We start from the raw sequence: 27,892 nt of genomic DNA on the forward strand, positions 1-27,892 counted from the left end.
ATGGCTTCTACGAAGCCGCCAACGCGTGGCTTGCTCCTCCTGGTTGCAGTGATTGCGTCGCAATGCCTCGACAGCCGGGCGCAACAGGGCGAATACACAGCGGGGACTGTAATGAGCATGATGAACACCACCACTAGCACAACTTCGACAGAATCAATGTTGACGACTACAACAACGAAGACCACGACGACTACGACCACGACAACGACCTCGACCACAACTGCCAAGCCGGACCGTGTTCAAGAGGCCTTCAGGGAACTCTCGGAGAAGATGACGCGCATTGTGACGCGTGAATTCTACCCTGTTGTTAGCGATCTCATCTACGACCCGAACCTCTCACCGAGCTGCATCGGGTCCCTCATGAAGATCGGCACGGGTCTGCGCAAGTTAGACATCTGGGCCGTGCAGAGTGAGTGTTTTGACGCTCAGATGAGAGCCCGTTGTACAGTACGGGGAAACGCAACCAATTGCAAGTGACTTTTTCACTCGCAGTTGGATGCTTGATTTGTACACATTACATTTGAAAGGGGTATACGAGGGCTACCCCGAGCTTGCTGACTAACTGCGAGTGACTGAGATTGCACGCAGTTAGTTGCAACTCTAAAATACGCGACTGTCAAAAGTCTATCACCTACAGAAGATCAGGAGAGACGTTGCCTGGGTGTCCTTTTGTCCTGCTAGCACACAAAAGAGTTCGCTGCGGATAACACGCTATAAAGGATAAATGTACGCATTCTGTTTGATTTCGCTTTCTTGAACAGTTGAAAAATTGGCAAATTGTGCAAGAAGTTATCAGTAAAAAGTAGCGCAATTTTAAGAGTCACGTTGTGGAGAATAGTCACGAAGGTGGCGTGTGCACTTTGATCAATATGACCGTGCCGGTAGCACTCGCGGGAATAGTTTGTATAACGCCATTGACAGTTTACTCATCAAGAATACGGAAGGAAGGATTCGCTGGATGTTCACCCTTGTGCAAACGCGAATTTAAACGACAGCTGAAGGAGTACGATTCTAAATGTCGATCTCAGTCGCACTCTTTAGTAAGTCTAATTGGCCTGTAGCGTTTATACAGCTACATTCGCATTAGCACCAAGAATGAGATGTAGTGGATGCCTTTTGCTGAGGCTTTAGAGAACCCGGTTGCAATAACCAGTTATAGGGTATGGAGTGGTGGTGTAGCGATGCAGGGTATAGCGATGCAGGCGCACCAAAGGAAACAGGTGAGGTAGGCAAAGAGATGAGAGCAGAGAGCACTGAGAAGGGAGCATGTGGCCGACGCCGGCGATGACGCCGCGAATCTGGCGAATTTTTCATATACAACTGTCGCTGTCAAAGCTATTAGACGCCGTCAGGAAGAATACCAGCGATTTTAGCCAAAAATAAGAAACAACTGCACATTATTTAAGTAGCGAAATCTACTTGATGTACCCAGGGAGGATTTTAAATGAATAAAGCAATTTAATTTTCAGGTTTTCGAAGCTAGATTATAGTGGATGGTTGAACAGGGTTTTGGGAGGTCATGCCGGAGTTGTCTCAATTCTCGTCTGCGATCGCGTGGCGACCAACGGGCTGCACCCAAGCGAAGACGATGTATTACGGAAGACGGGCGACGAAGGCGAAGATGGGTTTTCTTTCGAGCAGCCTCTATAACATTTGTCCCGCCGAGATGAGATTATTAACCTTTGACGGCCCGCCCTAAAGTAACGCGGATGTAGAACTTAGAGAACGTTGTTTTGAACGGGCCAGCGCCCAATCATCCCCGACGGAAAGACCCTGATGTGATGTCCTATCGGGTATAAAAGTCCCCACGACAAGCGAAAACCTGTGTAGGCGCATAGTTGCGAGTATTGCCAACGATGACCGCATTTCACTAGCGCACGACACCGCAAAATGAGTCCCAGCAATTAAGCCTTGAGGCACTGGTTATTTATAAAGCTATCGGCTGCAGTCGCCGCCCATGTGTGCTGGAGACTTTTGTCCCCGTTAGTACGTGCCCTCGAATCAGATCGGAAGGAAAGAAAAAAACTCCTGAAATGCCATTTCGTGATACCGCCGAGAAGCGATGCCAGCGTCCTCACCGCGAGGTACCCCGTTTGCCAAAAGTAACCAAGCAACAGGTTTTTGTTTCTCGACCGTATAACGAAGCCTATACGGCCACTGAAAAGACTACAATGCGTCAAAACGTGAGGAGAAGATTACACCCTTTTTTACACAGATTCAGGGCTTAAGGACTGCCATAGAGGCCTCGCTACACGGCCCGAAAACAAACCACTGTTGCTCGGTTACTTTTGGCAAAGACGGTACGCGTCCGTGAGATCGCACACTTTAGGATCAGATGGCAAACAATCATCATGGTGTTACCCGGGCGTTCTGGCGTCATTTCAACGATTTTTAGTTTGGCTGGCCCCGTTTCATTCGTGACAATAGATTTTAAAGAGAATTTCGTGCCGAGCCATCGGGTAGCGCCGTTCAGTTCAGTTCAGCCAGACATAAAATACAAGCCAAACCCAATGACTGCATTGGGACTAAGAGCGCCAGTTCAGTGCCATCCCATTCGACTTTGCACGTTCGGTCTGCAACAGAATCTTAAGAATTAATGAGGCTGTCTTAGGAGCCCAGCGAGCTTTGAAATTCGCAGCACATTTGATGACCACCTCAGATTTTCTACATTACTTTAATAAAAGACACGGGACATTGGCAAGAACTTACAGAAGACAAAATAATGCCTGCTAAATTCATAGGCAATTGGTGCAAACATTGAAAAAGCCAGGTACCCTTATGTTCCAGTACCTGAAGGAGCTCCGTTCCAGTTGAGTTGTGCCATGAACTGAGAGCGTGCACGTTAAATATCATGAGCAACCTCTCAGTTTACGGCAGTGTCGGAATGAGCGGCAGCGAATGCGTTACAGTTTCAAACTTTGAACTGGTTGGAAGAATATGCAGGAGAGATTTACAGAGAGGTAGAGACAGTGGTCACAAAGTACGCGCGAAGAGCGAGAGGGGAGGTGGGTGAGGCTCCCTGCACGGGCTGCCACCTCATGGGGGCGCGATCACATGACCACCCCTTGCCCACAGCCTGTGCCTTGTGCCTCACACTAACTTTCCTAAACAAGCCGAGCGTATGTTCCCAGAAAAGGCACGTTTGCGTTCATTGCCAGTTCACGTCCGTGCAGTCGATAGGTCCCGAGGGAAGGGGGTGGGGACTCGGCGCGGCCTGGATATTATTTTTGCGCGTAATCCTTATGGCATGGAATACAGCGCTGATTTTTCTTATTAACAGCTGCTTAATCGCCATTCAGTTTTTCACTCCGCTTTCAAGCTGAGTGCTTTCAAGTGTGCGGAGCACAAAACTGTCTCTCTCGATAATCTCCCCTTTTCTTCCTCCTTCATTCACTCCTGGCTGCTCTCCAATGAATTCAGCGCCTAGCAATCTGAGTTGAAACGAAACGCAATGTAAAGATCTACCCCAGACAAAAGGTTATCACGAACCTATTTATGCGCTAATGCCTCACACTTGCTACATTCTGCTTCAAAGCATCAAAATGGCTTCAACACGCCCTAAAATCATCCTACACACATCGCAATGCCCATGCATGCAAAAAAAAAAATGCGTCATTCAGGAAATATGACTAAACTTCTCTTCCTACTGCACGTATTTAGCATTAATAATTTGCCTGTACAGACAATTGAAACAAAATTAGTGGAAGAAAAAGAAATTTCCTCTTCGTCATATTCGCACACTGCACCACAAGTGAAAAAAAGAAAATAAACGCGAACAGAAACGAGAAGTAGACTGCCGCTAGAACAACGCTGAGACGCGGCACGAATGAACAAGCACAAAAAAGCGCTCACTCGTGGGTCTGCAGTACTCGGCTAGAAACCGGTTCAGAATACTAAAGGTGTAATATGGTTCCCGTGAAGCGCAGTGAATAGGTCTAAAAGGAGCAAGTGGTCAGAAGGTAGACTTATGCTGGGCGACTGCTTGAAATATCAGAAACCAATCTGTAAACCATGGGGCATATTTCTCGAATGTGAATGATGCTTGAAGTAAAAAAAACAAATAGGGAAGGAACCGGCACCTAACTACACCTCAAAGACGGGCTACTGAAAAACTTCTTGACAAAATAAGCGCAAAATATAGTGGTGGAATTTCGCATGAAGCGCGCAAAACAGTGAAGTCATTAACCGAAAAATGTACAAAAGGGAATGCTACCGCTAGCCGCATTTCTACTGAGGGACAGTGACGTAATAGGCACTTCCAACGAGGTCTACTAGGCTTAGCGTGGCCGCTTCTATTCGGGAAAAACGAAAGCACCGGAGTTGCAAAAATACCACGTGACAGCGTGCTCCATGCGCCCGGATGCGCCGAGATTACAGCGCTCTCATCCGTGCTTTGTAAAAATCATCACTCGCTTCGCACCTTTTGTGCTGCTCAAGACGGGGCTTCACGTTGTGCTTGGTTCCAAGATAAGCGTAAGTGGGTTCGGGCGGCAATTCAATGAAAGCGCGGCTCCTGTTTTTCAGCGTAATTCACACGACGTTATCAGGCTTTTTAAATGTGTCTTTGCTTGTTGGGGTCTTGTTCCCAAATTCGAACTCATGAGTGTCATCGTTCCTCCGCATGCATTCTGCTAACGTGAGAGTGCAATTATCGCCGCAGAAACGGGAGCCGTGCTTTCAACTGCCGCCTGTACCTTCAGGCGCTTATCTTGGAACCAAGCGCAACGCGAAGCTCTGTCTTGGGCAGCCCGAAAGGCGCGAAGCGAACGATGTTTTTTACAAATCAGGGATGAGAGCGCTGTAATCGCGGCGCTTTCGGGCGCACGGAGAGTATTTTTAAAACTCCGCGGGCTTTCCCTTTTGCTGAATAAAAACTGGCACGCTAAGTCTACCGCGTTGGAAGTACCTGGGTTGGACAATATTTGTGCAGCTCCACAACTTTCCTATTGACGCCTGAACGTTTCAATCTATAATTAAAAAGTTAATTTATCTCGACTAAAAATTCAAATAGAAGGAGCGAGAAAAATGGTACTGTAACTTTAGATAAACCCTAACAACATCCACGCGGGTTTTCTTAAGAACGCTTAGTTTTCTTTAAAATCTTGGTCCAAGTTAGCTAGGGACACCCTGTATATATGCAGGCCGAAATGTCGATGGTGGTTGCACCGTCACGCTTGCGAACTGGCTCGCGCGGGCGTCGCAACCACCTTCGACATATCGGCCTGCCGAAGCATTGGGGTTGTTGCGCCGTACCAGCAGCTGATATCGTTCACTCAAGCCAGGATTGAGAGCAGCACAATCATGCCGCGCGAATGCGCTAGTCACGTGACTTTTTTTTTGTATTTCGTGGGCTTTCCTTGGAGCTCGGAAAAACGATACACGTGAGGCTTTCCTTATCGCAAGTAAATGGAATGGAGGTTTCTGAAGGTCCTCTCCAACTTTGCTATTCACATCTGATGTCTAAAGTCAATATTTAAGCATTAGGAAGATTATATTACTTGCTAATTAATTAATTGCAAAACAAAAAATTGTCTATGATGCGCAAGCCGGTTAGTAGGTGTATGTAAGTGGTTTCCCTAGCCTACCCCAAATATCTTTTTTTAACCTTTGGCTAAACTTAGCCTGGACAGCGTAATATATATATATATATATATATATATATATATATATATATATATATATATATATATATATATATATATTTCCAAGCAGCTAGAGGCAATTGCCGGAGACATAAAAAGCATCAAAGAGGAACGACTAGCATCAATTGAAGCTAAATTGGAAAACGTGGCTGCCCTTGACAGAAAAATATTGGACTGCATAGACCAGGTCGCCAGCATGCAAAAAGTCGTTGCCTCGCTGGAACTAAAGCTTGATGACTTGGAAAACCGATCGAGGCGGAGTAACCTTTTAGTATACGGCATTACAGAAGATCCTGATGAAAACAGTGAGTCCTTAGAACAGATTTTTAATGAAGACATTGCTAAGGATATCCTTAAAATTCAACCTGTAGCCATTGAACGCATACATAGGTTGGGAAAGCCTTCAGCTGAAAAAACCAGGCCTGTAATACTAAAACTTCTTGACTATCGCGAAAAGACACTTGTGCTAAAAAACTGTAGTAAACTCAAAGGTAGTGAATATGCGATCAGTGAAGATTTCTCAGCCCGAGTACGTGACGTAAGGAAAAAGTTGTGGACTAGTGCGAAAGCAATGAAAGATTCCGGGGCAAAGGTTGCACTAGTGTTCGATAAAATACGCATAAACGGTGAAATGTTCCACTGGGATGAAGAAAACAATTGCCGAGTACCCGTAAAAGCACAGACAAACGCGACAACTAACTCGTGTCCCGAGACAAACGCGAGTACTAGCCAAAAAAACGAACATGGCAAAGCACCAAACCTACGCCCCCGTCATCCCACAAAACGAAACAGATAACTTTTGCAAATATAAATGCGCGAAGTATTCTTAATAAACTTGAGTCACTAGAATCTCTTCTTATCGGCCTCGAACCTGACTTCATAGCGATCACAGAAACTTGGCTTACTAACGATATCAATGACAAAGAAATTGCCCCATCAAACTATGCTATCGTCCGAAAAGACAGGTTAACACGTGGAGGAGGTGTGGCTATACTAATAAACAAAAAATTCCCTTCGCAATGTTACCAGAAGTTGAGGGTGCCGAGGCACTCTTTTGTAAGTTGATATTTGGAACGAACACTGTCACTGTAGGTTGTGTTTACCACAGTCCTTCGGCAGATCAGCCTGCATTGGTCTCACTATATGAATATATGCATCAACATGTTCAAAAATCCAGACTGATCCTTCTTGGGGACTTCAACCTACCAGATATAGATTGGCAAAGCATGTCGTATCGCTCCCCGTGTTCTGAAACCCTTTTTGATATTATGCTTAGTTTTGACCTGTTCCAAGTTATCAACGAGCCCACACGTGTTCAAGGTAGTGCATCTAACATTCTTGACCTCATCTTCCTCAGCAATCACTTCGCGATCGATCAAACCAACGTAGCAGTCCTCGATGGCATATCAGATCATAAGCTAACATTGTGCACCACACCCATTCAAGCAACAGCAGCTCGTACTATCTCGAAAACTACTTACCCAGACTTCACAAACGCTGATGATTCAAGCATACTTAATTACCTAATTTCGGAGTACGAATCATTTGAAGAACTCGCTAGTTATCAAGGTACAAATATAGATACGCTGTGGGAAAGCTTCAAGGCCATTGTATCGCACTGCATCAAAAACTTTGTACCATTGAAGACCAAACGAACAAATACACGTAATCCCTGGATAACACGTGATATCATTCATGGGAAACGCAAAGTAAAACGACTAAGGAAATCACTAAAATCAAAAAATGACTATCAGGTAAAACATAAGCTCACGAACGCCATCCGTGAAATGAAAGCAAAAATTATGGCAGCGAAAACAAACTACTTCTCAGTTACGCTTCCTAATTTTTTAAAACACTCCCCTGGAAAATTTTGGAAATACCTCAGCCCCAAAACACAAAAAGACACCTTCAGTTGCCAAGGACAAAATCAAAACTTCGCAAATTCCTTAAATACATACTTCCAATCTGTGTTCACAGATGACGATGGCCGCACACCGGAGAGTATTCACCGCAATCAAACACCGCTAGACATGCCAACAATAACCGAGACAGGCGTTCTGAACCTACTTTTATCAATAGATACAAAAAAAGCAAATGGTCCTGATAATATTCCAAACACTTTTTTGCAAAGATATGCCGACGTCAACGCGAAATATTTACATTTAATGTTCAATAAATCTTTATCAACCTGTAGTCTAGCTAATGAATGGAAAATCGCGAAAGTTATTCCTATACACAAAACAGGAGGCAAAGATGACGTTTCAAATTACAGACCAATATCACTAACGTGCACGGTAGGAAAATTATTGGAACACATTATACTAAAGCATATCACCAGTTATGTTGAGCAACATAACATTTTATCGCCTGTTCAACATGGATTTCGAAGGGGACTTTCAACTATCACCCAATTACTCGAACTAACACATGATTTATTCCAGAGCATTGATAACCAAAAGCAAGTTGACTTGATTGCACTTGATTTCTCTAAGGCATTTGACAGAGTAAGCCATAAAAAACTAATTAGCAAACTTACATCAACTTTAGGTGACGGCCCTATTATCGACTGGATCGAGGACTACTTAACTAACCGATCTCAGTATGTTGTAGTTAACAATGATATTTCTTCTATTGCGCTCGTTACGTCGGGAGTACCCCAAGGGTGCGTCCTTGCTCCACTTTTATTTCTCATCTTCATTAATGATCTGCCCTCTAACATACATGTTAAAATTAAACTTTTTGGCGATGACTGCATCCTTTACAACGAAATTAACTCTATAAATGACCACGATGATTTTAACAGCGCCCTTCAAGAAGTGGTAATATGGTGTCACAAATGGCAAATGGAACTGAACATTAAAAAAACAGCCTTCTTATCTGTAACCCGTAAAAAACAAAGGTCCGAGTATGTGTACAGCATCAATAACATACCGCTCACCCGAGTTTACGAACACAAATACCTTGGATTAATCATTTCACATGATCTAAGGTGGGAATCACATATTAACAGCATAGTATCATCTGCTTTAAAACGATTGTTCTTCCTTAGAAGACGGCTTCGAGAAGCGCCACCGGAGACCAGACTGTTAGCATATAACACATTTATACGATCAGTTATCGAATATGGAAATACGATTTGGTTTCCCTACACAAAACAACTCATTAACAAACTAGAAGGAGTGCAGAGAAAGGCAATTAGATTTATCTTTAACAAATACAGGAGCAGTGATTCACCATCCCAACTACTAAATCAAGCATGTATTCTTACTTTACAGAAACGCGCCAGACTAGCACGACTAAAATTATTGTTCCAATTAGTTCATAACACATTAAACATAGATACTTCGTTATATATATCTGTAGATGAATCCAGACCATCCCGGCATAAGCACCCATTAACCCTTAAAGAGTACGCATTCCGAACCGACTGTTTCAGATATTCATTTTTCCCGCTTGCCATAAAAGAATGGAATAGTTTGAACCCCTCTATTACTACTAATACATCTTTGCAGAAATTTGTAACTTTGGTAGAAGAACAGTTGAGCGATAATTAAATAGATAATTAAATCATAATTATTCAAGTACAACAGACCACTCGTATCACTGCATGTAACAGCATCTTTATGAACATATTACTTACAATGTATAAAATTGCACCCTTTTCTGTGAAAAATATTCTCTCGTTATGTGTTTTATTTTCTGTTATCTGTGTTTTTTTCCCATACTCATGTAATTACTTGAAAATAACAGTGCTTTTAATGTATACCATTCCATTTGTATTCGCTTTGTACCTTCTTACTATATGCCCATCCTGTAAAAATCCCAATGGGATTGACAGTATGTGAAATATATATATATATATATATATATATATATATATATATATATATATACCGGGTGTCCCAGCTAAATGTAACCAAACTTTTTAAAAAGGCCAAGTGTCCTAGTCCAGTGAAACCACCTCAGGGTTGTTCATAGTCGCGTGGCCTAGTCTTGAGCATTTTTTCTTTCTTCAAGGTTAATTAATCAGTTAAGTTTAATTAGCTAACGTTTTAATTATTAACCTGAGGAAGAAAGTGTCAATACAGAAGTTTTAGACCACCTCGAAAAACCGCTAGTAGTGCGGTTTCCGTCAAGTTACGATTTACGTAGCTTCATTTATTGGCCTTAAAAGAAAGTTGTCACGTGACCAGCTGCTCGCTCACTTCTCTGTCCCAATGTGCACCCAAAGTCTCATCGAGGAGAGGACTTCAGAAAAAATTGATTTTATTCTTTAAGGCGCGTCTTGCGACGTTGAAGTGGCACAGTTGTCATGTGAAAGCTTTTCCTTATTGTGCGGGTTATGGTTATAGGCCGGTAAAAAAACTACTTTAGGTAAATATTACTTCGCTGCAAATGTCTCAGTAAGCTGTTTCTCAAAGCGATCTACAACTTTTCCATTGACACTTTGCTCCTCAAGTCAATAATTAAAAAGTTTGTTAATTAAGCTTAACTGATTAGTCAACCTTGAAGAACGAAAAAAATACTGCAGACTAGGTCACGCGACTCTAAACAACCCTCATTTGGTTTGAGACGGCTAGGACACCCCATGTTTTTCAAAAGCTTGGTTGCATTTAGCTGGGACACCTGGTATATAATGGCACATGTACCGTTGATGGTACATATCATGAAATGTGTTTCACAAAGGTTGTGCATATGTGAACTGATGGGCACGCGCAGGTACGCCCACAAATACGCGTCTCCTGGTGGCGCATTTGTCACTTTACCGTTTCCGTCCTGCTGGGGCTGTTCGCTTCTGCAGCCCACCAATCCGAGCGGGACATAGGAAGCTACGTGCTACGTGCGCCGCCAAGAGCCGTGTACTTCTGGAGGCCCTCTGTGCGCTACATAGCTACTCAATTTTCTAATGGTGCGCGGGATGGTAAAAATTTTGCGCAACTGAGCTATCAAAATTCTAAATAGTGATATCGCTATCCGCTGACAGAAAACAAGTTCAAAACTTATTTAGAAGATCCCTGAATTATAGTAAAATCTTCAACTATTTGTAGCAAGACGTATGAAAATGAAATGTTTAGAATTGCTTCACCAGCAAAATCGTGTTTTATGAGCTAGGAATTCGGCCAGTGTATATTGGGCAAATTAAGATTCCCTGAAGGTATTATTTGGTCATTGGTTGTAATATTTTCACGTATTTCTCCAGCTCCTCTAACACAGAAACAGATGAGTTAGGTTGCCTTTATATTGCTCCTATAATGTATATGTATAAGGTATAGTTATAAAGATAGCTAATAGAGTTCTTTTTCTTTACTCTAAGGGTCCTTTTGGGCGTTTGCTAGTTAACATGATTCAACCTATTTCTGACGTCGGCTACCACTGCTGTAACTTTGCCGCAAAATCTGTCATTATACCTCAAAATCCTGTTTTTAAATTAGCGGTGGGCTTGGCTGACAAGCGCGGTATATTTGTATGCAAGTGTTCTTTTGTAAATTTAAGTGCCCGTATACAAGTGGTTTTTCACTGCATGCATGTTATTACATAAAAGCAACCAATACTTTTGCTGCATTCGGAAGCTGAAGAGGAGAGGAAGCTCACCTGGGCGAGAGTCTGGTGCTCAGAGATCTTCCAACAGATCGTGTAAAAGATAGAAAGAAGGAAAGAAAGAATGAAAGAAATAAAGAGAGAGAAAGAATGAAAGAGAATATGAAAAAAACACAGAGAGCGAAAGAAAGGGAGATAGAAATAAATAAATACAGAAAGAAATAATGAAAGATAGAAAGAGAGAAAGAAAGAAACAACATGCATATGTCATTCGTTTAACCGAGTGCTCACCTAATGGCGAAGTGATACTTTCCTCCAGAAAAGAAACCGTCTGGAATTAACCGCATTCGCTGCTAGTTAAGTTTCAAACATTAGAGTACATTTAAATTCCTGCTGCCTACACAGCCTCTGTCGCAGTTAGGGGAGATCAAAAACGGCGCCCCCAGAGAAACATTCCATGAAACGGGAGGAGCAGTCTCTGTTGATGTCGCTTTTTTCATTGCCTTCACGGCGCGGAAGTTCATCGGCCATGTGCCTGTTGCGCAGTGATGGACGCGATGGGGCGACCTCCTGCGGGCATGATGCAGGGGCGCCTGTCCGGTTACGGCGCCTACGACCAGTGTTTGGCAGTGAGGCACGACGAGGGCCTCTTCCAGGGCAAGTACTGCATGGTCCATCTCGGCTACAACCCCTCGGGAATGACGCCCAGTTTAACAAGAATCGTCAAAAAGTTCGCCAAGCACCTGGGATTTGAGGTCAGCCGTTGCTTGCCTCTTTTTCGTTCGTATTTTTTTTTAGTTGAATTATCTTCTTTCACTCTGTTGACACATTTATTTTGCATGCACAAGAAACCTGGATTCTGCGTGCGCACTCGCGGTGATGGTGGAGACGTTTAATGAACATTTCGGATTGTTCTTGTTTTCAGAGTGCCGGCAACCTGACACGCATGACGGACAAAGGTTTTACTAGCGTTGCCCAGCTGTATAAGTTTGGAGTCTGTGTGCCCTCTCCGTGTGAACCAGAAGACTTGCAAGTCATTATGGATCACTGTAAGCGCCGATTTTTCACGTAACAACTGCGAGTAGCCTCTTCAGATACAGTGCGTTGGTGCAAAACAGATGGTTTTATAGGTTGGAAGGCGAAATACAATACATGAATAGGGCCCACCCATCAGAGAATTGATGCCATGTGCCAAAAATATGTGAGAGGGGCTAAAAATTTTTGGTGCACTTTTCAGAACTGGCTCCAACCTATTTCTAAATTTTGAGATAGAAGCATGCCTTTCCAAATTATTTTCCTTTCTGAAAATGGAAACGTCTGAATTTGTGAACACGGCATGCCCATCAATAAAATCATTTTTTTTGAAATAGCCGCATATAATTAAAGGGGTGGAGCCTTAACCGATAAAAAACTTATATTCTCGCAATGCAGTCAGTTTGCTCTAGAATATTTTAGTTCACTGCAGTTAACAAAATTGATCCTATTTTTAGCTACTAATGCGATAAGAAAGAATGCCTGGTGAATGTAAGCCTGTAAATAAAAAATAACTCTCGAACCTGTCTAACTCCATTAAGATCGAGAGGACTTATCTACGCAAGAAAAAAAAAATTGAGCGAAGGTTGTTCCCCAAAAGCTGCGAGGTTTTTTTTTTTTTTTTTTTTGCGGTCACGCATTGACTTCATGAGTCGGTGATTTTCGCACGACATGTAGTCTAAGGGAGTGCAGGAAGTCTTTATTTATGGGGCGAATATTTTTCTGGGTGTGAATATTGCTGAAGGCGATAAATATTTTCAGTCGAATACCTGTAGTGTTTTCTCACCGTGTCCTTCTTTTTTTTTCTGTGCTTATAGTGACAAAAGACTTTGATCTCCAGCTGAAAGCTAAGTGGTGCGCTATTGACGAACCAGTAAAGCTGGACCGACGTCAGACGCTCATCTTGTAAGTAACTAAAATAGCACTCTCGTTACTCTCCCAACTTCGCTCATTGTTGTATAATCTTAAACTTATGACGTAAATGTGACGCCATGTCAACACAGTAAAAATGCGCTTTTTTTACTGTACTGCAGTGAAAGTATACTAGCCGATAGGCACCGTGGCAGAATGTCCCGGCCAACAGCAACACGTTTACCAGAGTTTTTTTAACGCGATTTTTGTTTTCGTAAATCTACCACCTCTGCGTCCTTACAGAATGCTTGGGCTTGTTGATTACTCGCAGTGAAATTGTGAAGAAAGTTAAAAAAAACGTTCGAACGAGTGAAGGGAGTGCGGCGCGCGTGCGGCTAAGTGACGCCTTGCGTGTGCCGTGTTCGTTTATTCCGTGCGTGCTTTTTAGCTGTCTTCACAATTTCTCGCACTTCTAGTTGCACCAGCAAGGTGAAAGTAACAAAGCGAACTGCGATAGCGCACGCGCCTTCTTCACATTTGAGCGTACTGTGATGTCAAACATCGTGCAGAGCTTAATCCCGTTATTACAGCCACTTAACCGGAGCTTCGTTAGCACGACTTTTGACTAAGTGAACGCATAGGCATTATTCGTGCAGTATAAGAGAAGTAAAATAACTTCCCAGCTGCGTCTTCATCGAGTGAGTTAGTATTGATTCGATGACCAGCAAGCACAACCTTGGATTACTTTATGCGGGCTACTTTCATTAATGTATCAGTGACTTGTTGAGATCTTAAGCATCTATGCCCCATCGTTGGGAGCTGACGAGAAAAATCACGAAAAATTCAGGTGTCTGCAGGAAAGGCAGACAGTGAAACAACAGAATCGCAAAAATAAAGTATTAGACCCCTTCTTAGCTAGGGTGGTTTGAGCGATGTTGAAAATGAGGACTTCTTCCCCCGGACATTTTAGTCTTTGTAAATAACGCCTTTTCCTTTTGTTTCTAGGAGCATATTTGGTGTGTGGGTGTCCTTTATTCTCTTCGGCACGGCTTACGATTTCTACAAAGCAATGTTATGGGGTGACGAGTACACGGACTCAGCCAAGAGCTTTTCAGGTTTGTGACAGGTCTCAAAAAACCTGACACAGGTACTAAGAGACCAAATCATATCCAATGCATATCGCGTCCATTGTCTGCTATATGCAGCCAATAGCGCTCGCATAGCGCTCGCATGTACTCTCGTCGCTACGTCCTGTCTGTGCTACGAAAGCTTCATTCTGCACAACCTCCGCCAAAGAGGTTATGCTCTACTTCATTACCAGTTTCTCCATTATGCGTGCTCAATAGAACAATGAATTTATAAAACTGGAATGGCAAACCCCATCCTCACAGTAAAGCATACCGCGTTGTGAGGGGCTCCTTCCAGGGTACTAATGTTTCAACCACCAATGCACAGCCTTGTATGCGGCGCGCAGGTGGATAAAAGATATCGGGCAACCAGTTAATAGTCGCGTTCTGTGAGCAGTTCTTAGCACCATATTTCGTTGTGATAAATCAGTGGCTGGCCTCTGAGACTCGCGAAATGAATTACTTGCAACAATAACAATAAAAACAATAGTAATGGTCACCCTTAATTAATTACGGCTAGGAATAACCATGCGTTCTGAGATATGGAACGCGAGAGGAGCTCAATAAGGCACAAAATAAAAACGAAGCAAAAAAAATACTAAGACGACCTAACAAGGCATAGAACTAGGATGAGCTGAAACACGCATATGTGGCTGAGTTGCAAAGATAAACCGCAGGAAATGTCAGAGAATCGCCGTCTTCCTTGAAAAATAGTAACAAAGAAAAAAAAAACGAAACTATGCTGTTTAAAAGGCGAGGGTGCTCTGGAGGCCGCTGTTGGAGTTTGATTTTAGCCCTTGCGGTACGGTGCAGTCACCTTGCAGCATTTTTGTAATGATTGAACTTGAATTTGTTCACCATTTGTTTCCCTAATGTGACGCGTTCCTCCTGAAAAAAAAAATGTAAAGGCTTCTCAAAGGCGTGTTGTCCATGTCTGAGAGTGTACCGGCTTTGGCTTGCCTTGAGGCTTCGACTCTCCGTTTGACTTAGACAAAAGGAAGTGAGTAAAGTTATAAATGCCTTCTGCGTTGTACGAGGTGGTTTTCCTGATGAATTATAGAATGCCGCTGTTCTCTCCCTCTTTTGTACGTTTTTTTTTTTGCTCGGCTCAGTATTTTTTTTTTTTCGCTTTCCTGCTCTTTTCCTATCTGTTCAATAAACCAAACTTCCCAAAATGCGAATTGTGCATTGCAAAGTCAGCTGTTAAAACCCTGACATTTTTGTCTTTTTGAACGTATTTGGTGACTCGTTCTATATTTCTGTAGTTACTGCTTGTCGTTAATGGCGCTGCTTTCGAGCTAGAACACGCCACGAGCAGTAAACAGCCGCGGCATTTCGCGGTGCACCCACGTGACCCTAAACATCGAGGTGAAGCACGAATTCGAAAAGCCCATTCTTTTTCGCGCAAGGGCAGCAAACAGCCAATAAATGATTAGCAAAGTGCGCATTTCAGTGAACAACCAGTAGGCGTACTTCTGTATGCGCGCAAAATTCTCAGACGGTCATTGCACTGCTCATTTTGTACCTCGCTTTTAATCAATTTTGCGGCTGTACAGAATAGTAGTGACACCCTAACAGTTCGTACGAACTCTTAATTACCCTGTTTTCTGCCGCAGAGGCCAGCATAGTGGCCTAAAGCATACGCTTATTTAATTTTTGTTTTTTACGTTCATGCAAAAACTCGCTAATATGCTAATCGGATGCATTTTACTCGGCCGTATGCTCAGGATACATGTCGAGAGCGGTTCGAGCGTTCTCCCTGCGAAGAGCCGCCAAGAAGCTCGTGCAAATGCCGAACTGGGGCGACTACTCCAACGAGCTGGGATTCGTGCACGGCATCCGAGTACTTTCCGCCACATGGGTCGTTCTGGGACACAGTCACATGATTAGGGACCCTTATAACAACTGTGAGTATGACGTGGGAAAAGGGGGAAGAAAAAAAACCGTGTGGTGAAACATTCCTCCATACTTCCCCCTTCCTTTCTGAGTGTTCGCGAAAGAAAAGAAGAAGTTGTTTGCAGCACCTACTCCAAAGAGTAGGGAACTGTGGACAACTGTGGATAAAATTAGTGCTCTCATGAGGGATTGACTCTTTCGCTCTTTCTGGCTATGCTGACATTTATTTGTCCACCAGCTAAAGACGCATTTATTGCGTAGAAAACTAGCTATGAAAATTTTCCCGCCAGTCGATTCACACCCGTGAAGTCCTTACCTATAGAGACGGGCTGCTACCGTTTTAGGCATAGCCTCCGTGATTCCCGTCAAAACATCCGTGTCTACGCATGCATTTTACCTGCGAAATCAGCCGGTGATGGCGACTCCAGTATTTTTTTTTTGTTTTTCTAGCTTATAACAGTTCCGTTTTCGGTGAGAGGGGTCTCTTTGTAAAAGACACGCGTAACCCCGCCGATACAGACCTTCAGCTATTTGTCTAGAGTCCCTTTGAAAAGGTTATTTCAGCATGCCATACAATGCATTGCTGCTTCCTCTAATAAAGGCCAGCAAACAATAATGAAGGAGCCATGTAACTGTTATGAAAAATTCACCGCGCAAACCCTCGATTACCACGTTCAGTTAGCATAGTTTATAGCACATGTGCAGGTGTTCTGTCTTCAAATAAATGGAGGAAAGTGCCGCGGATCAAACATTTGACTACAATTGTTTTGAGAACTTAATTGCCTTTTGGAAACAGCTGCCTTGAATTTAGCGCGCGAATTTTGCGGATCACGCTCAATATATTGTTTTGCGTTTATTTTTCTTTCCTTAGCAAATTTCGTGGCATTCTTTACAAGACTTCGCGAGGACTTCCTCTTCACCGTCCAGTCAAACTCGTTCATGGCAGTGGAGACGTTCCTCGTGATCACGTGAGCCTCTTTAGATAAAATATTCCAGCGCTTCAATAAACATTTTGTTCACCAGCAGTTTTATTTTTCCTAGAAAAGTGTATTGCCTCAGTTCGTTGTCTTGCAAAATATTACAAAAATTGTCTGAAATATTTGTCCTCAAATGTGCCTTGTCATACGAGCGCTTCGCGAACAGCACCTTCAGAGCATGACACGTCTTACGTTTCATGAAACTTATTGGCTTTTCAGTGGTTTCCTTTCGGGCTACTTGGTGAGCAAGGCCCCGCGTGTGAATCTTTCACCGATAATGGTCATCTTCGTGGCGCTGTTCAGGCGTTACATAAGGTAAGTGTGCACTCTGGTGCATGTTTGTTCTCATAGTATGCTTGCTCTAATGTCTCCGCGTGGAATAAGTCCGCGAAAAAAAGCTAGCTGGGTTTCAGTGCATTTATAGGAATCCTCTCTGTGGGTAGACTTTAAAGAAGTAGATAACTGCCCTTAACCCCCACCTGAGCGTAACCAAATAGTTTTAGAAGAAAGCAATGCAGCTTCCTCGAACTGTCGGTGATGAAAAAAAAAATGAACTGAGCTAACTTCTTGGCTGCTTCCAAATGCTGATAAATTTGACCTTGTTCTTTCAACCGCTCGCCATCCCGATTATCTTAGCCGACAGAACGCAGGTCAGAAGATGTGGTGGCATTGCTTTCAGGCCCCAGACGCAGGACGAATTTTGTTCAACTCTAAGGTTAGACAAAGCCGCATAGAGTACCTTTGAAGCGATAATGGCTGCGCTCAGGTAACGCTAACAATCCTCCTGTTCAGCTTGAGGGGGGCAGGGGGTCGCCGGCTCACTGCTGGGCGCAATGAGGAGATTATAAACACACGAGGATAATAATGGGACTGTCAGGAACATCCGCAACCTAATACGTTGTAGTACGGCAGGCGGCTATGAGGCCATAAAAAACGGGGCTTTTTCAACTCACGATTATGAGAACAAAGCACAAAATTGCAACCGCAAAGACATATCTTCAAAAATATTGGCCAGGCGACCCCGCAGATGTGCCCGCGTGCTAAACCTTTTCCATATTTGCAACCCCTGCTGTTGCAGTCATCGACGTCAGCGCTGAGATCATTTCTGCTGCGCAGCGCGAATAATGATATTATGGCGCATAGTCGTGAACTTCGTCGACTTGAAGCTTTACCATAGCTGTAGTAAAAAAAAAATTAGAAAACACTGTCACGCAGCTTACTGCGGCCCTGCAACAACGCTATCATCCATCGCGCCGCGTTGCGATTGCATGGAAATGCACATGTGATCTCGGCCACAGTGACTTACCGTTCCCAGGTGTGACAGCGCTCCCAGCTGGAGGGGGTCGATGCCGTGAAAGAGCCAGTCAAATGCAACACTAGCGTCCGCTATCGAGCAGCCGAACGCTAAGGATCTTCCCAGAGAGCCCTAGAGCGCTAGAAAGCGACCAGTCGAGGATACCATTAGTCAACGAGCTACGGTGAACATGAGAATCCCTCCTCACTCCGCTAGAAAACTATCTGAAGCGAACTTCGCATTCCTCATGCACTCTATTGTGGCGGAGCCTGAAACTATTTTAATGAACAGGTATGAATATGTTTTTAGGTGGCAAAAGGGTGGTTTTAGATTGGGTTGCAGTGTTCGAGCCTTTCGTCTGCTCGGCCAGTTCCGTATTGTTTTCACAAAAGAACATTTTCTGGAAAAAACACGTTAGTTGAATTTTTGTTGTTGTTAGCAAGGCGCTTGTTGTTAGCAATACCTTCACCCTGTAGACACAACTATGCGCGTGTGTGATTCAAGATAATTTTTGTCGCTCATACACATGTAAAGTAGAAAGAAACCGAGTACACTGCACTCACGCACATTCTAACCTTACATTCTCGAATGATGGAGTGAGAGTATTTATGGCGACGTATATATATATATATATATATATATATATATATATATATATATATATATATATATATATATATATATTCCTTTTTCAATTAACACAGCATTGTCACTGATGCACCCTTCAGAAAACTACGTTGGTGAATTGATATGGTGGCGGTAAACTCAGCGCCCCCCAAACTGGGAGGGTTCCTTAGTACGAGGCTCCTGCGGCCTTAGCTGTTTGCTGCGCCCACTGAACCATCTGTCCTTGGTCCTCTAGGCTTGAGCTGGACAACACGGCCTCCCACTGCTCTGGTTGAGGGTTTGGTATTTTCGGGGCGGCCTGCATGCTTTGGCAAGCCCATCTAGTGTGATACAGTGTCTGGTGTGCCCTGCATAGCTGGCATGTGTTTCGGTATAATATGGGGTACACGTGGTGCAAGAGGCTGTCTCCACGTATTTGAGTATACATGTGACCTAACCTGGTGAACACTCTCAAGGCTAAGTAACGCGTAAACTCAAATACCTCCGAGAGCAAAAGATCTGACAGCCGTCTCCGTAACTCAGTTGGTAGAGCACTGAAAGCGTAATTCGGAGGCCGTGGGTTCGGTTCCTACCGGCGTCATGTGCTTGTATTTTCTTCTGCTTTTTGTTATCAATCATCTTTAAACGATAAAATATTCACTTGTATAATGCATTGTTCACTACCACAAATTAAAAAAAAAATCCCCTATGCTCCTTGGTTTCTGCGGCTGTTGGCTTCTGTCGTATATACATGTACACGGCGTTTTCATCAAAGCAGGCAGTAGAGTCTTTCACGCTCCCCACTACCAGCGCGGCTTGTAAACCGTTACACGCGGGCACATGCAATATCGCGCCAGCTTTCTTTCTTCAACCTTTAACACACGCAACGTGCAAAGTGGGCGAGTGAATGGCCGAGTACAACAGCGAACTCCTGACCTCGAAGGGCTTCGCAGGTGCCCTGACGTAGTTTAAACGCTTGCTCCAATGAGCAGCCAGCTGTCAGTCACCTGTATTCTTCCTTTTTAAAACCGTGTGACGTTTCATACGCTATAACGCGCGTTAATTAGTCAGGGGCTGAGCTAACGAAGGTGTTTGCAAGTCAAAACAATATTTTACCAGCTTGAAACTTGAATCTTTTGCCACTTGCAAGCGCCCACGGCCAGCCATCGGTCGTATGGCGGTTCCGAAAAACTTTTACGTGTGAACAGCCTGACATTTCAGGCACCGATTAACTCAGACATGGTGAAACCCCAGCAGCGGCACTTGTTTTGCTGTTATAACTTCGACAATAGTCGCCTGGAATCAGTCGGCAAGCCGCGTCAGCAGAAGCCAGAGGTTTCAGGTTATGGCTCCTATAGCATAAAATATGTGTACATGCGTTTCATCGATCTACCCGCTCTTTTTTACGGAAAACAGTCCCGCTCATGCCCGCTTGCTAAGTGTGCCACTTGTGATTGTATGCTAGGCGTCGCACTTTCTGCTTCACCGCGAAGGATGCTCTGCTCGCAGGTTCGTCGTGCCGTTAATGACGCTGCTGGGATTCATGTATCTCATTCCGGCGATCGTCGACGGACCAGCCTTGAGAGACTGGTGGCATTTTTTCGAAAGGCCCTGTAACAAGAACTGGTGGAAGATCTTGACGATGACTGAAAACTTCCTCGACGACTTCAAGGACGTGGTGAGGACGGGAGCGACTGCCTCGCACTGCGCATACAACTCTCAGCGGTCAGGAGTAAAACAGCTAGAGGTGGCGCCTACGTTGAAGGCCTTTACACCTTTCGCACCTTTAGACCTTTCGCACCTGAAAATTTCTTGCGAAGGATTACAGTCCAGTTTTATGAAGCTATTCCGGAGGAACCGCGTACGGAGACATAATGTTATGGAAAAATGTGCGGAACACCTGAGTTATAAAACTGATCAAGCAGCTTTGAAGAAAGAAGGTTACTGAAATCAGCATTTAATTGCGTAGCTGACGTTTATGAAAAAGTTTGAAGTAGTCGCCAGCATCTTGTTATTATTACAATTGACCAAATTATTACTACTCCGTTAAGCCACCTCCACACAGATGCCAAGGGCAAGATAGCATTTTTAAAACGCATTTGTTTTAGCAAGAACGTTTATCAGCAGAATTATCGGCTAGGAGGAACACGAGATACCTGACAGTGCTGCCTGTTTCTCACAACGATATCAAGGTGCTTTATCTAGGGCAAGGAGCACTTCCGTTGGCGTCGCTATCGTAATATGTCCTAACTGAAAACTCCCCCGCACTTACCTGCAGTCCGAAGCTGCGCCTTAGCCATAAGCGACAGGTGGGCCACTCTCGAGAAAGTGTTGCCATTGATGGTGCAGAAAAAAGAGAGAGAGGAAGAGGGTAGGTAGGGAAGTTAACCAGAAGGGTGTTCCGGTTAATTATTCTTCACTGGGAAAAGGGTATAGAGGATGTAAAACGGGAAGAGGGAAGGGCTGAGGAGCTGAATCATAATCTGCCGCACAAGCATGTCGCTCTCAGTTTCATGTGTGTATTGTGGGCCGTCATGATCCAGAATTAACGCGAATTACACAAATGGGGAGTAAACGGTCCTTTAGCACCCTCCCTAATAGGGCAACGATACGATCCCGAAGCCCTGGACTTGGTTTCCAGCGCTAAAAAATGCAGAATAGTTGCGGTTGGCAATGAGAGTCGATGCAGTTAGCAATGGGACGAGATTTTTAGCCGCAAAAATGTAAGCTCGGCGGATAGCAATGCGAACAGATTTAAAACCTCGTTTAAAATCACCTCCCATTGGTAACCGCAAGAACTTCGCATGTCCTAAGTTTTATTTTGTTGCCATTACTAACCGTAAGGATTCCATATTTTTAGGGATGGAAATATACCCCGGGCCTTTAGAAGCACTTCCTGACTCTTTTAATAATGTTCTAGAGGAAAGTTTACTCTCATATTAGGAAATTAAGGCTTAGTGTGGTCCTGGAGTGGTTTGCGAAAACGGGAACAGGAACGGGAGAGTTATCGGTAACAGTTCGTCACAGAAGAGGACGAACAGTCTGGGAAAGTTATTTCACTTCCTGAACGCGTTTCTGGCGACTTTAATGCATTTTGCAGGGCGAAAATGATAAAACCTAGTAACTGCTCTCACTCATCCATCACTGTCCTTGGACACTACGAATAATCTTTACTGCCGTTTTGACGCAGTGCCTCCCGCACTATTGGTACATCGCAGTGGATTTCCAGTTGGCGATCGTTACGACAGTGATCCTCGCTGTCATAACGCCCAGGTATGAATTTCGAGCTTGTCACTTCATTTGCTTTGAATTTTTTTATATCTTTCATTCGTTTCGGTTTTCATTTTCATCGTGACTTAGTTGTTTTTTGTTGTTGCTGCTACTGTTACTGCTGCGACTATTGTCTAGCGGAGGAAAAAAAAGCCTTCGTTTGAGAGAACACTTTTCATCGGTGCCTTCGCATCACTGCCTGGTCAACATTGTGCTTACTATAAGTTTATGTTGTGGTCCGCCGCGGTGGCTACGTGGTTATGGCGCTCAGCTGCTGACCCGAAAGACGCGAATTCGATGGAGGCGAAATTCTAGAGGCCCGTGTACTGTGCGATGTCAGTGCACGTTAAAGAACCCACGGTTGTAGAAATTTCCAGAGTCCTTCACTACGGCGTCCATTATAGCTTGAGTCGCTTAGTGACGTTAAACCCACGTAAACCATAAGTTTATGTTGTGTTTGTTCTTTTCTGCCTTCAGCCTGAACTAATCCAAACGATCTAGACGCCTCATCTCATTTTAGGGGTTTAAATTCACGCAGCGCGAAGGGAATCGGCGATGACAAACAAATTTATTTCAGAAGAGGACGGGCTCTGTTCGGTTGGGGGAAGGGATGGACCAATGTCAGTGAAACTTATCGCCCACTCCTTCTGTCTGATGCTCGATGCAGGTGGCCAAAGGCTTCCCTTTGGCTGATGGGCATCATCGCAGCGGCTGCTTGCTTGGCAACAGGGATCCAAGTCTATGTTACGGACTCCCTGCCATTCAACCTCGTCGCTACCACAGACGTCAGGTGAGCTGTCTAGCGCACACCGGGAATTTTATGCGCTTCGCCGCCATTTTCCTGGTCTCACACGTGCAGTTACTGACTGCCTTCACTGTAATAATTTTTGTCCCCTCAGTGAATCTACCGCATCAGGCGAAGCTATCACCATCGGGCACGTCGTTCTTTACGGTGCGACGCCGCTCGAGATGCCCTTAACCACTTATCATCAACACTGTAATTTATTTTTGTCTTCCAAGACGGATAATGGAATACAGTAGAAGGTTTTCTTGCCTTCTCGGGGTTGCTAAAGAGCTGGGGGCAACAGCGGTACGCCGGTTGCGACATGTGTAGTGCTATCGTAGGCCGTGCGTCATCGTTTTGCATGTTCTGCTTCTTTCTTTGTTTCAACGATGCACCTGAGAACGTTCTTTTTTCTTTCTCCTACCGGGCAAAACAAGCCGCCATGAAGCGGCATTCGTTTACTTTTAATGCTGCTACACACAGTACGCCTAGGCCACAGAGGATCGCGTGGCTGACATTAGGGGTAAAACGTGTAGAGAAGTACCTTACGAAGCCTTATGACCAGCGCTCAACTTCTCTCGTTGTCGAGCAAGAGTAGAAGCAATGATCACAGCTGCAAAGGCCAGATGTTCGTGGGAGAGCGCATGCAGCGAATAAGCTTGAACAGTATAGGACATGTGATCTGCGTGAAATCTAAGGAACGAACTTTTTTTTTCCTCCGCGGCCTAAGCTTTTCCTTTCCTTTTTATCTTTTTTTGCTCCTACAAGGCTCCCACACACCGCTTTACCGCTGTCTTGCGCAAATACGAAAGATGCGGAGCTATAGTTCAGCGCACCACACACAGAGGTGTCGCTATTTACTTTACGCTCCAAATATCCGCTGAGCCCAGGCGAGCTCTTATGGTAATCCTACACTTTTTGCCAGTGCCAAGGCAGCAGCACTAGTTCCAGCCTACAGGAATGCATTAAGTCTAAGTCGTCTCTTTGCATACACTGCAGCTTGATCGTCTACTGAACGCGCGTCCACTATTATACACACGATTGTGAACGAATGGCCGCCTCACTCGGTTTCACATCAGCGCTAACACTTTGTTTCTAGTTCCCGTGAGCTTGCTTGCTCCAGACGAACAACCCGCGGAAACTCAACTGCGTGCCGACTTACGATGCGCAGGAAACTGATCGACATGCATTTGGACATCTACCTCATGGCCCACGCCCATGTTCCGCCGCTTTTCGTGGGTCTCATCTTTGGCTGCCTCGCCGTGCGGCGGCACCGGATGTCCTCGCTGTTCCAGGGTGCAGCGTGGTTGGTGGCCGCCACCGTGGCTCTGGCCTCGCTGATGGGTGTCCGCACCTGGAACGTGGGCCGCCAGCCGGAACGGCTTGAATCGGCCATCTACGCCGGTCTGCACCGTGCCTCCTGGGCCCTGGGAGTCGCTTGGGTCATGTACGCCTGCGCTACGAAACGCGGCGGCTTCGTCAACAAGATTCTCGCCTGGCCCATCTTTTACCCGCTGGGAAGGCTGTCGTTCTCTGTCTACCTCGTTCACCTCATCCTCATGGCTTGCAACTCTGCACTGAGCCGCGAGCGGGTCACCCAGCACCCGTTTCTACACGTATGGAACTTTTTCTTTTCCGATGGGTCGAGCAATAAATGCGCTTAAGTAGTAACCAAAAAAAGTTGAATGCAGAACAAGGCACCAAAATCTACACATTATTTCGACTTCTTTTGGCTTTCAGAAGCAGAGCCGCAAAGCCTCAATATCCCTCAAACTTTTGTGCACGTTTACACGAACTTCCTTTACTGGAGTAGCGCTTTCAATGAGGCTCTTCGCATTCCTCATGCTCTTCTGTAATGTTACTTGTGACACCACCCTTGACTTCATTATTTCGGGCCGGAAAAACTCCGACAGAAGCCTTCGGCTTGCTACTTTTGGTCCCGAGGGCTTAGCCAGCGGCATGGCTCAGTATACTCAAGCCATGGCCAAAATGACATGTAACGTCATATGTAAGCAGTTCATCAAAAGGGCGATGGAGTCGCTTGATGTTTCCTATATTGCTCTGCTTCACAAACACATGAAAGATCCGAAGCACGACCAAAAGCCGTAACTGCCTTTTATGCTGCTTACATGACGAGAATAAAAACTCAATTCAATATCCATTTATGTACAGAGTGCATAGTGGGCTCTAACAGTAATGTGATCCAGGGGAGCGAGCGGTGCTTGTGAGTAGTTCGTCTTCATTGACGTGCTGTTACTAGTTCTGCCATGTTTAGAAAAAAAAATACCGCGATCATATTCCAGCGAGTTCCATATCTTGACGGATCCATATCTGCTGCCGCCATTATTGAACGAATATCATGCTTTTAGAGAGGAATTCTTAAGCGCCCGTTCGTAGGTTTAGCGGCGGCTTCGGCGTCGTAACCTCCGCAGCCAGCCAGGGGCGCAGCAGGGGATAAAAGTACGGCGATAGCCAAGAGAGCGAACGAAGAGCTCAGCGGAGGATGAAAGCACGACGACAGGGAAGAAAGCACGAGGAGGAAAGTGGAGGAGGTGGATATAGGAAAGGATGTGAGAGTGGTGTAGCGGAGGAGGAGGGTACTGCAAGACGGAGTGGTACTCCATCTGCGGCGGCTTCTCCGAAACGCAGCGGCTGAAGAGATGCTCAGCGGGAGCGGATCGGTGTGCTCGCTGCCGAAACCGAAACCCACAGCCGCCTCGGCACCGCACTTCGTGTTTCATCTGGTGCGCCTATGGTTCAAATATCGCAGCAGCAGCGCTAAAAAATCCCATTACCGAGAAGCGTAACCGTCTGCCATTTTTTATCACATGGCACATAGTCGGATACAACTCAAGAACGCAGCGGCAAATTCATCTCAAATGAGGCCTTCAAGGCAATGGCGTCCAGTGATTGATGAGGAAGTTAGAGCGCAAAAAAAAAAAACAAGGACAAAGTGGAGACGTGGATGGGACAAGCGCTAACTTTCAACAACTGCTTTATTCAAGTGCGGGAAGGGAACCTAGCGGGGCCGCCGCGCATGCGCTAAACATCTTGTCTCCGAAACTTGCTGTTGTTAAACCCTGAGGCGCGTGTACAGAAAGTGGTGAAGGCATACATGGTTCAAAATAGTTAAGATTATACACATTATGATAACAAAAATCGATATGATTGTCGTGACGTCGTGGTTAATCCAATTTCTCGGGGGCACCTGCCAGTCACCTTCGATTTCACGCTGGAGAATTACCCGCGACGTCATAAGAATCGGTCGCCGCCATTGGCATGAGGGCCTCCTTTGAGGGGCAAATACCGCTGCGTCGTTGAGTTGTAACCTAGTATAGCAAATTACATGATAGAGTAAATACTTGAGATGTCATAGAGATATTCTGGTACGTGTGAAATCAAACGTCGTTGGCGTATAATCTGTTGAAAACTTCCCCGTCCAATGCGCAATTGGCCGGGGTGCGATCAACAGTCGTATGTCGGTCGATGAGTCAGTTAATTTGTTCGCATGAGTTTGTGAGCGATAACGTAATTCCTCCTCGATGTCCTTAATAGCAGAACTGGCGCGTGGCAACGGTGACTGCTTCGCCGCACGGCAACGTGCTCACAACGTCACGGTCACCTTGGAATGGCTAAGATCGTGACAACAAATGCAACTTAAATAATAGTAGGGCTGGCAATGCAGTGGATAATTTAATTTAACAAATTTTTCAGTACTTAAATGTGATCTTTTGCAAATTCCTCCTTACGCAGTATATAGCAAGCACGGGCAATGTCAGGACAAAAGGGTTAAACGGCATTCGCGGTGGGATTTTAGGCTTTGATACTTCAGTGAATGAACTAGTATATCTAGACAAATTTCTGCTCCCCACAATTGCCACGTTGTTGTTACGGGGCGGAGGGCAAAAAATCTAATGTTTTGCGCTTAACCTTTCTTGCAGGCCCAGATGTATGTCTCCACTGCCATTACAGCCTACACGCTTGCTTCCATCGTGTACTTGCTCATCGAGTGTCCGGTAGCAGCACTCGACAATTTGGTATTCCACAAGATGATGCCGAAAGAAACCATATTGAAAGTCATGCAGGGCAAAGGTACATCCCAAGAGGTGAAGGCTATCCAAGCCTTGGCTGCAGGAAAGAAGAAGACTGTCGACCCTCCCACTAAAGAAAAGGACGTCAGTGAGTTTCCTGATTTCACGAAAGTCAACTTCAACGACGGCCACCATTGCTACGCCAATGGCGCTTGCGAAAGTGATTCCAACGAAGACACACCAGCCAACGGCGCAGTGATATCAGTGAAGTTTTGAAAAAACTGATGTTTTGTGGACAAATCATTCGTGACCGCTTTTATTCCCATTTATGAAATGGCTCAATTCTGTCTATATTTTCGTTTTGTGTGCGTGTGAAAGGGCCTGCTGTTTAGCCCTGGTCAACACATCCAGGTAGCGTTCTTAGCTCAAACATAATGACCAGAGTTGAACAGCCCACCTTGTTAAATTAATAATTGGCAACTTCATCCGATTGACGGTCACACTGCCGTTCTCGTACGCCGTAGCGCAATCCGCATGCCTCAGGGCCGATTTCGCCGCGTGGAATTTTGTCGATAGAACGTGCTGCTGTTCAGATACGAAACTAATGTACGGGACAGTCTCAACCACTAGGCACGCGAAGTGTGACTATGGCAATGCAACGCTTTTTACGCGTTTCTGAACGATCGATTTACCCACAACTTCGGAAATGTGTTCTTGTATATGCATTCCATGCGTATGTTTGTGGTAAAAAAATAACTAAGAGTGAGAGAGAGTTTTCGCTGATTTTGTATAATACTAAAAAGTTGATTGCTGTTATTAGGTCTGTTTTCTTGTTATTTAAAA

At 44.8% G+C, this 27,892-nt stretch overlaps 1 protein-coding gene across 1 annotated transcript; it reads left to right on the top strand.

Moving 5' to 3' along the window:
• On the top strand, window positions 1-27,325 carry LOC149353654 (nose resistant to fluoxetine protein 6-like). The gene is made up of 13 exons (XM_089575844.1): window positions 1-409; window positions 11,727-11,935; window positions 12,106-12,229; window positions 13,031-13,118; window positions 14,070-14,179; window positions 15,919-16,098; window positions 16,959-17,055; window positions 17,284-17,379; window positions 20,474-20,642; window positions 22,155-22,237; window positions 22,902-23,024; window positions 24,190-24,634; window positions 26,960-27,325. The coding sequence occupies exons 1-13, from the start codon at window positions 1-3 to the stop codon at window positions 27,323-27,325; spliced, it is 2,499 nt and encodes an 832-aa protein (XP_089431970.1).
• The last annotated feature ends 567 nt before the right edge of the window (window positions 27,326-27,892 follow it).

Source organism: Amblyomma mixtum, chromosome 3 (genome assembly GCF_055824585.1).
Source record: "Amblyomma mixtum isolate Tamu chromosome 3, ASM5582458v1, whole genome shotgun sequence".
NCBI classification, from domain to species: domain Eukaryota; kingdom Metazoa; phylum Arthropoda; class Arachnida; order Ixodida; family Ixodidae; genus Amblyomma; species Amblyomma mixtum.

Excerpts from the sequence above, each read along its gene's own strand:
- LOC149353654 (XM_089575844.1), top strand. The coding sequence starts at position 1 with ATGGCTTCTACGAAGCCGCCAACGCGTGGCTTGCTCCTCCTGGTTGCA. Across the intron at positions 16,099-16,958 it reads TAGGGACCCTTATAACAACT|CAAATTTCGTGGCATTCTTT; the intron begins GTGAGTATGACG and ends TTCTTTCCTTAG. Across the intron at positions 23,025-24,189 it reads GTCGCTACCACAGACGTCAG|GAAACTGATCGACATGCATT; the intron begins GTGAGCTGTCTA and ends TACGATGCGCAG.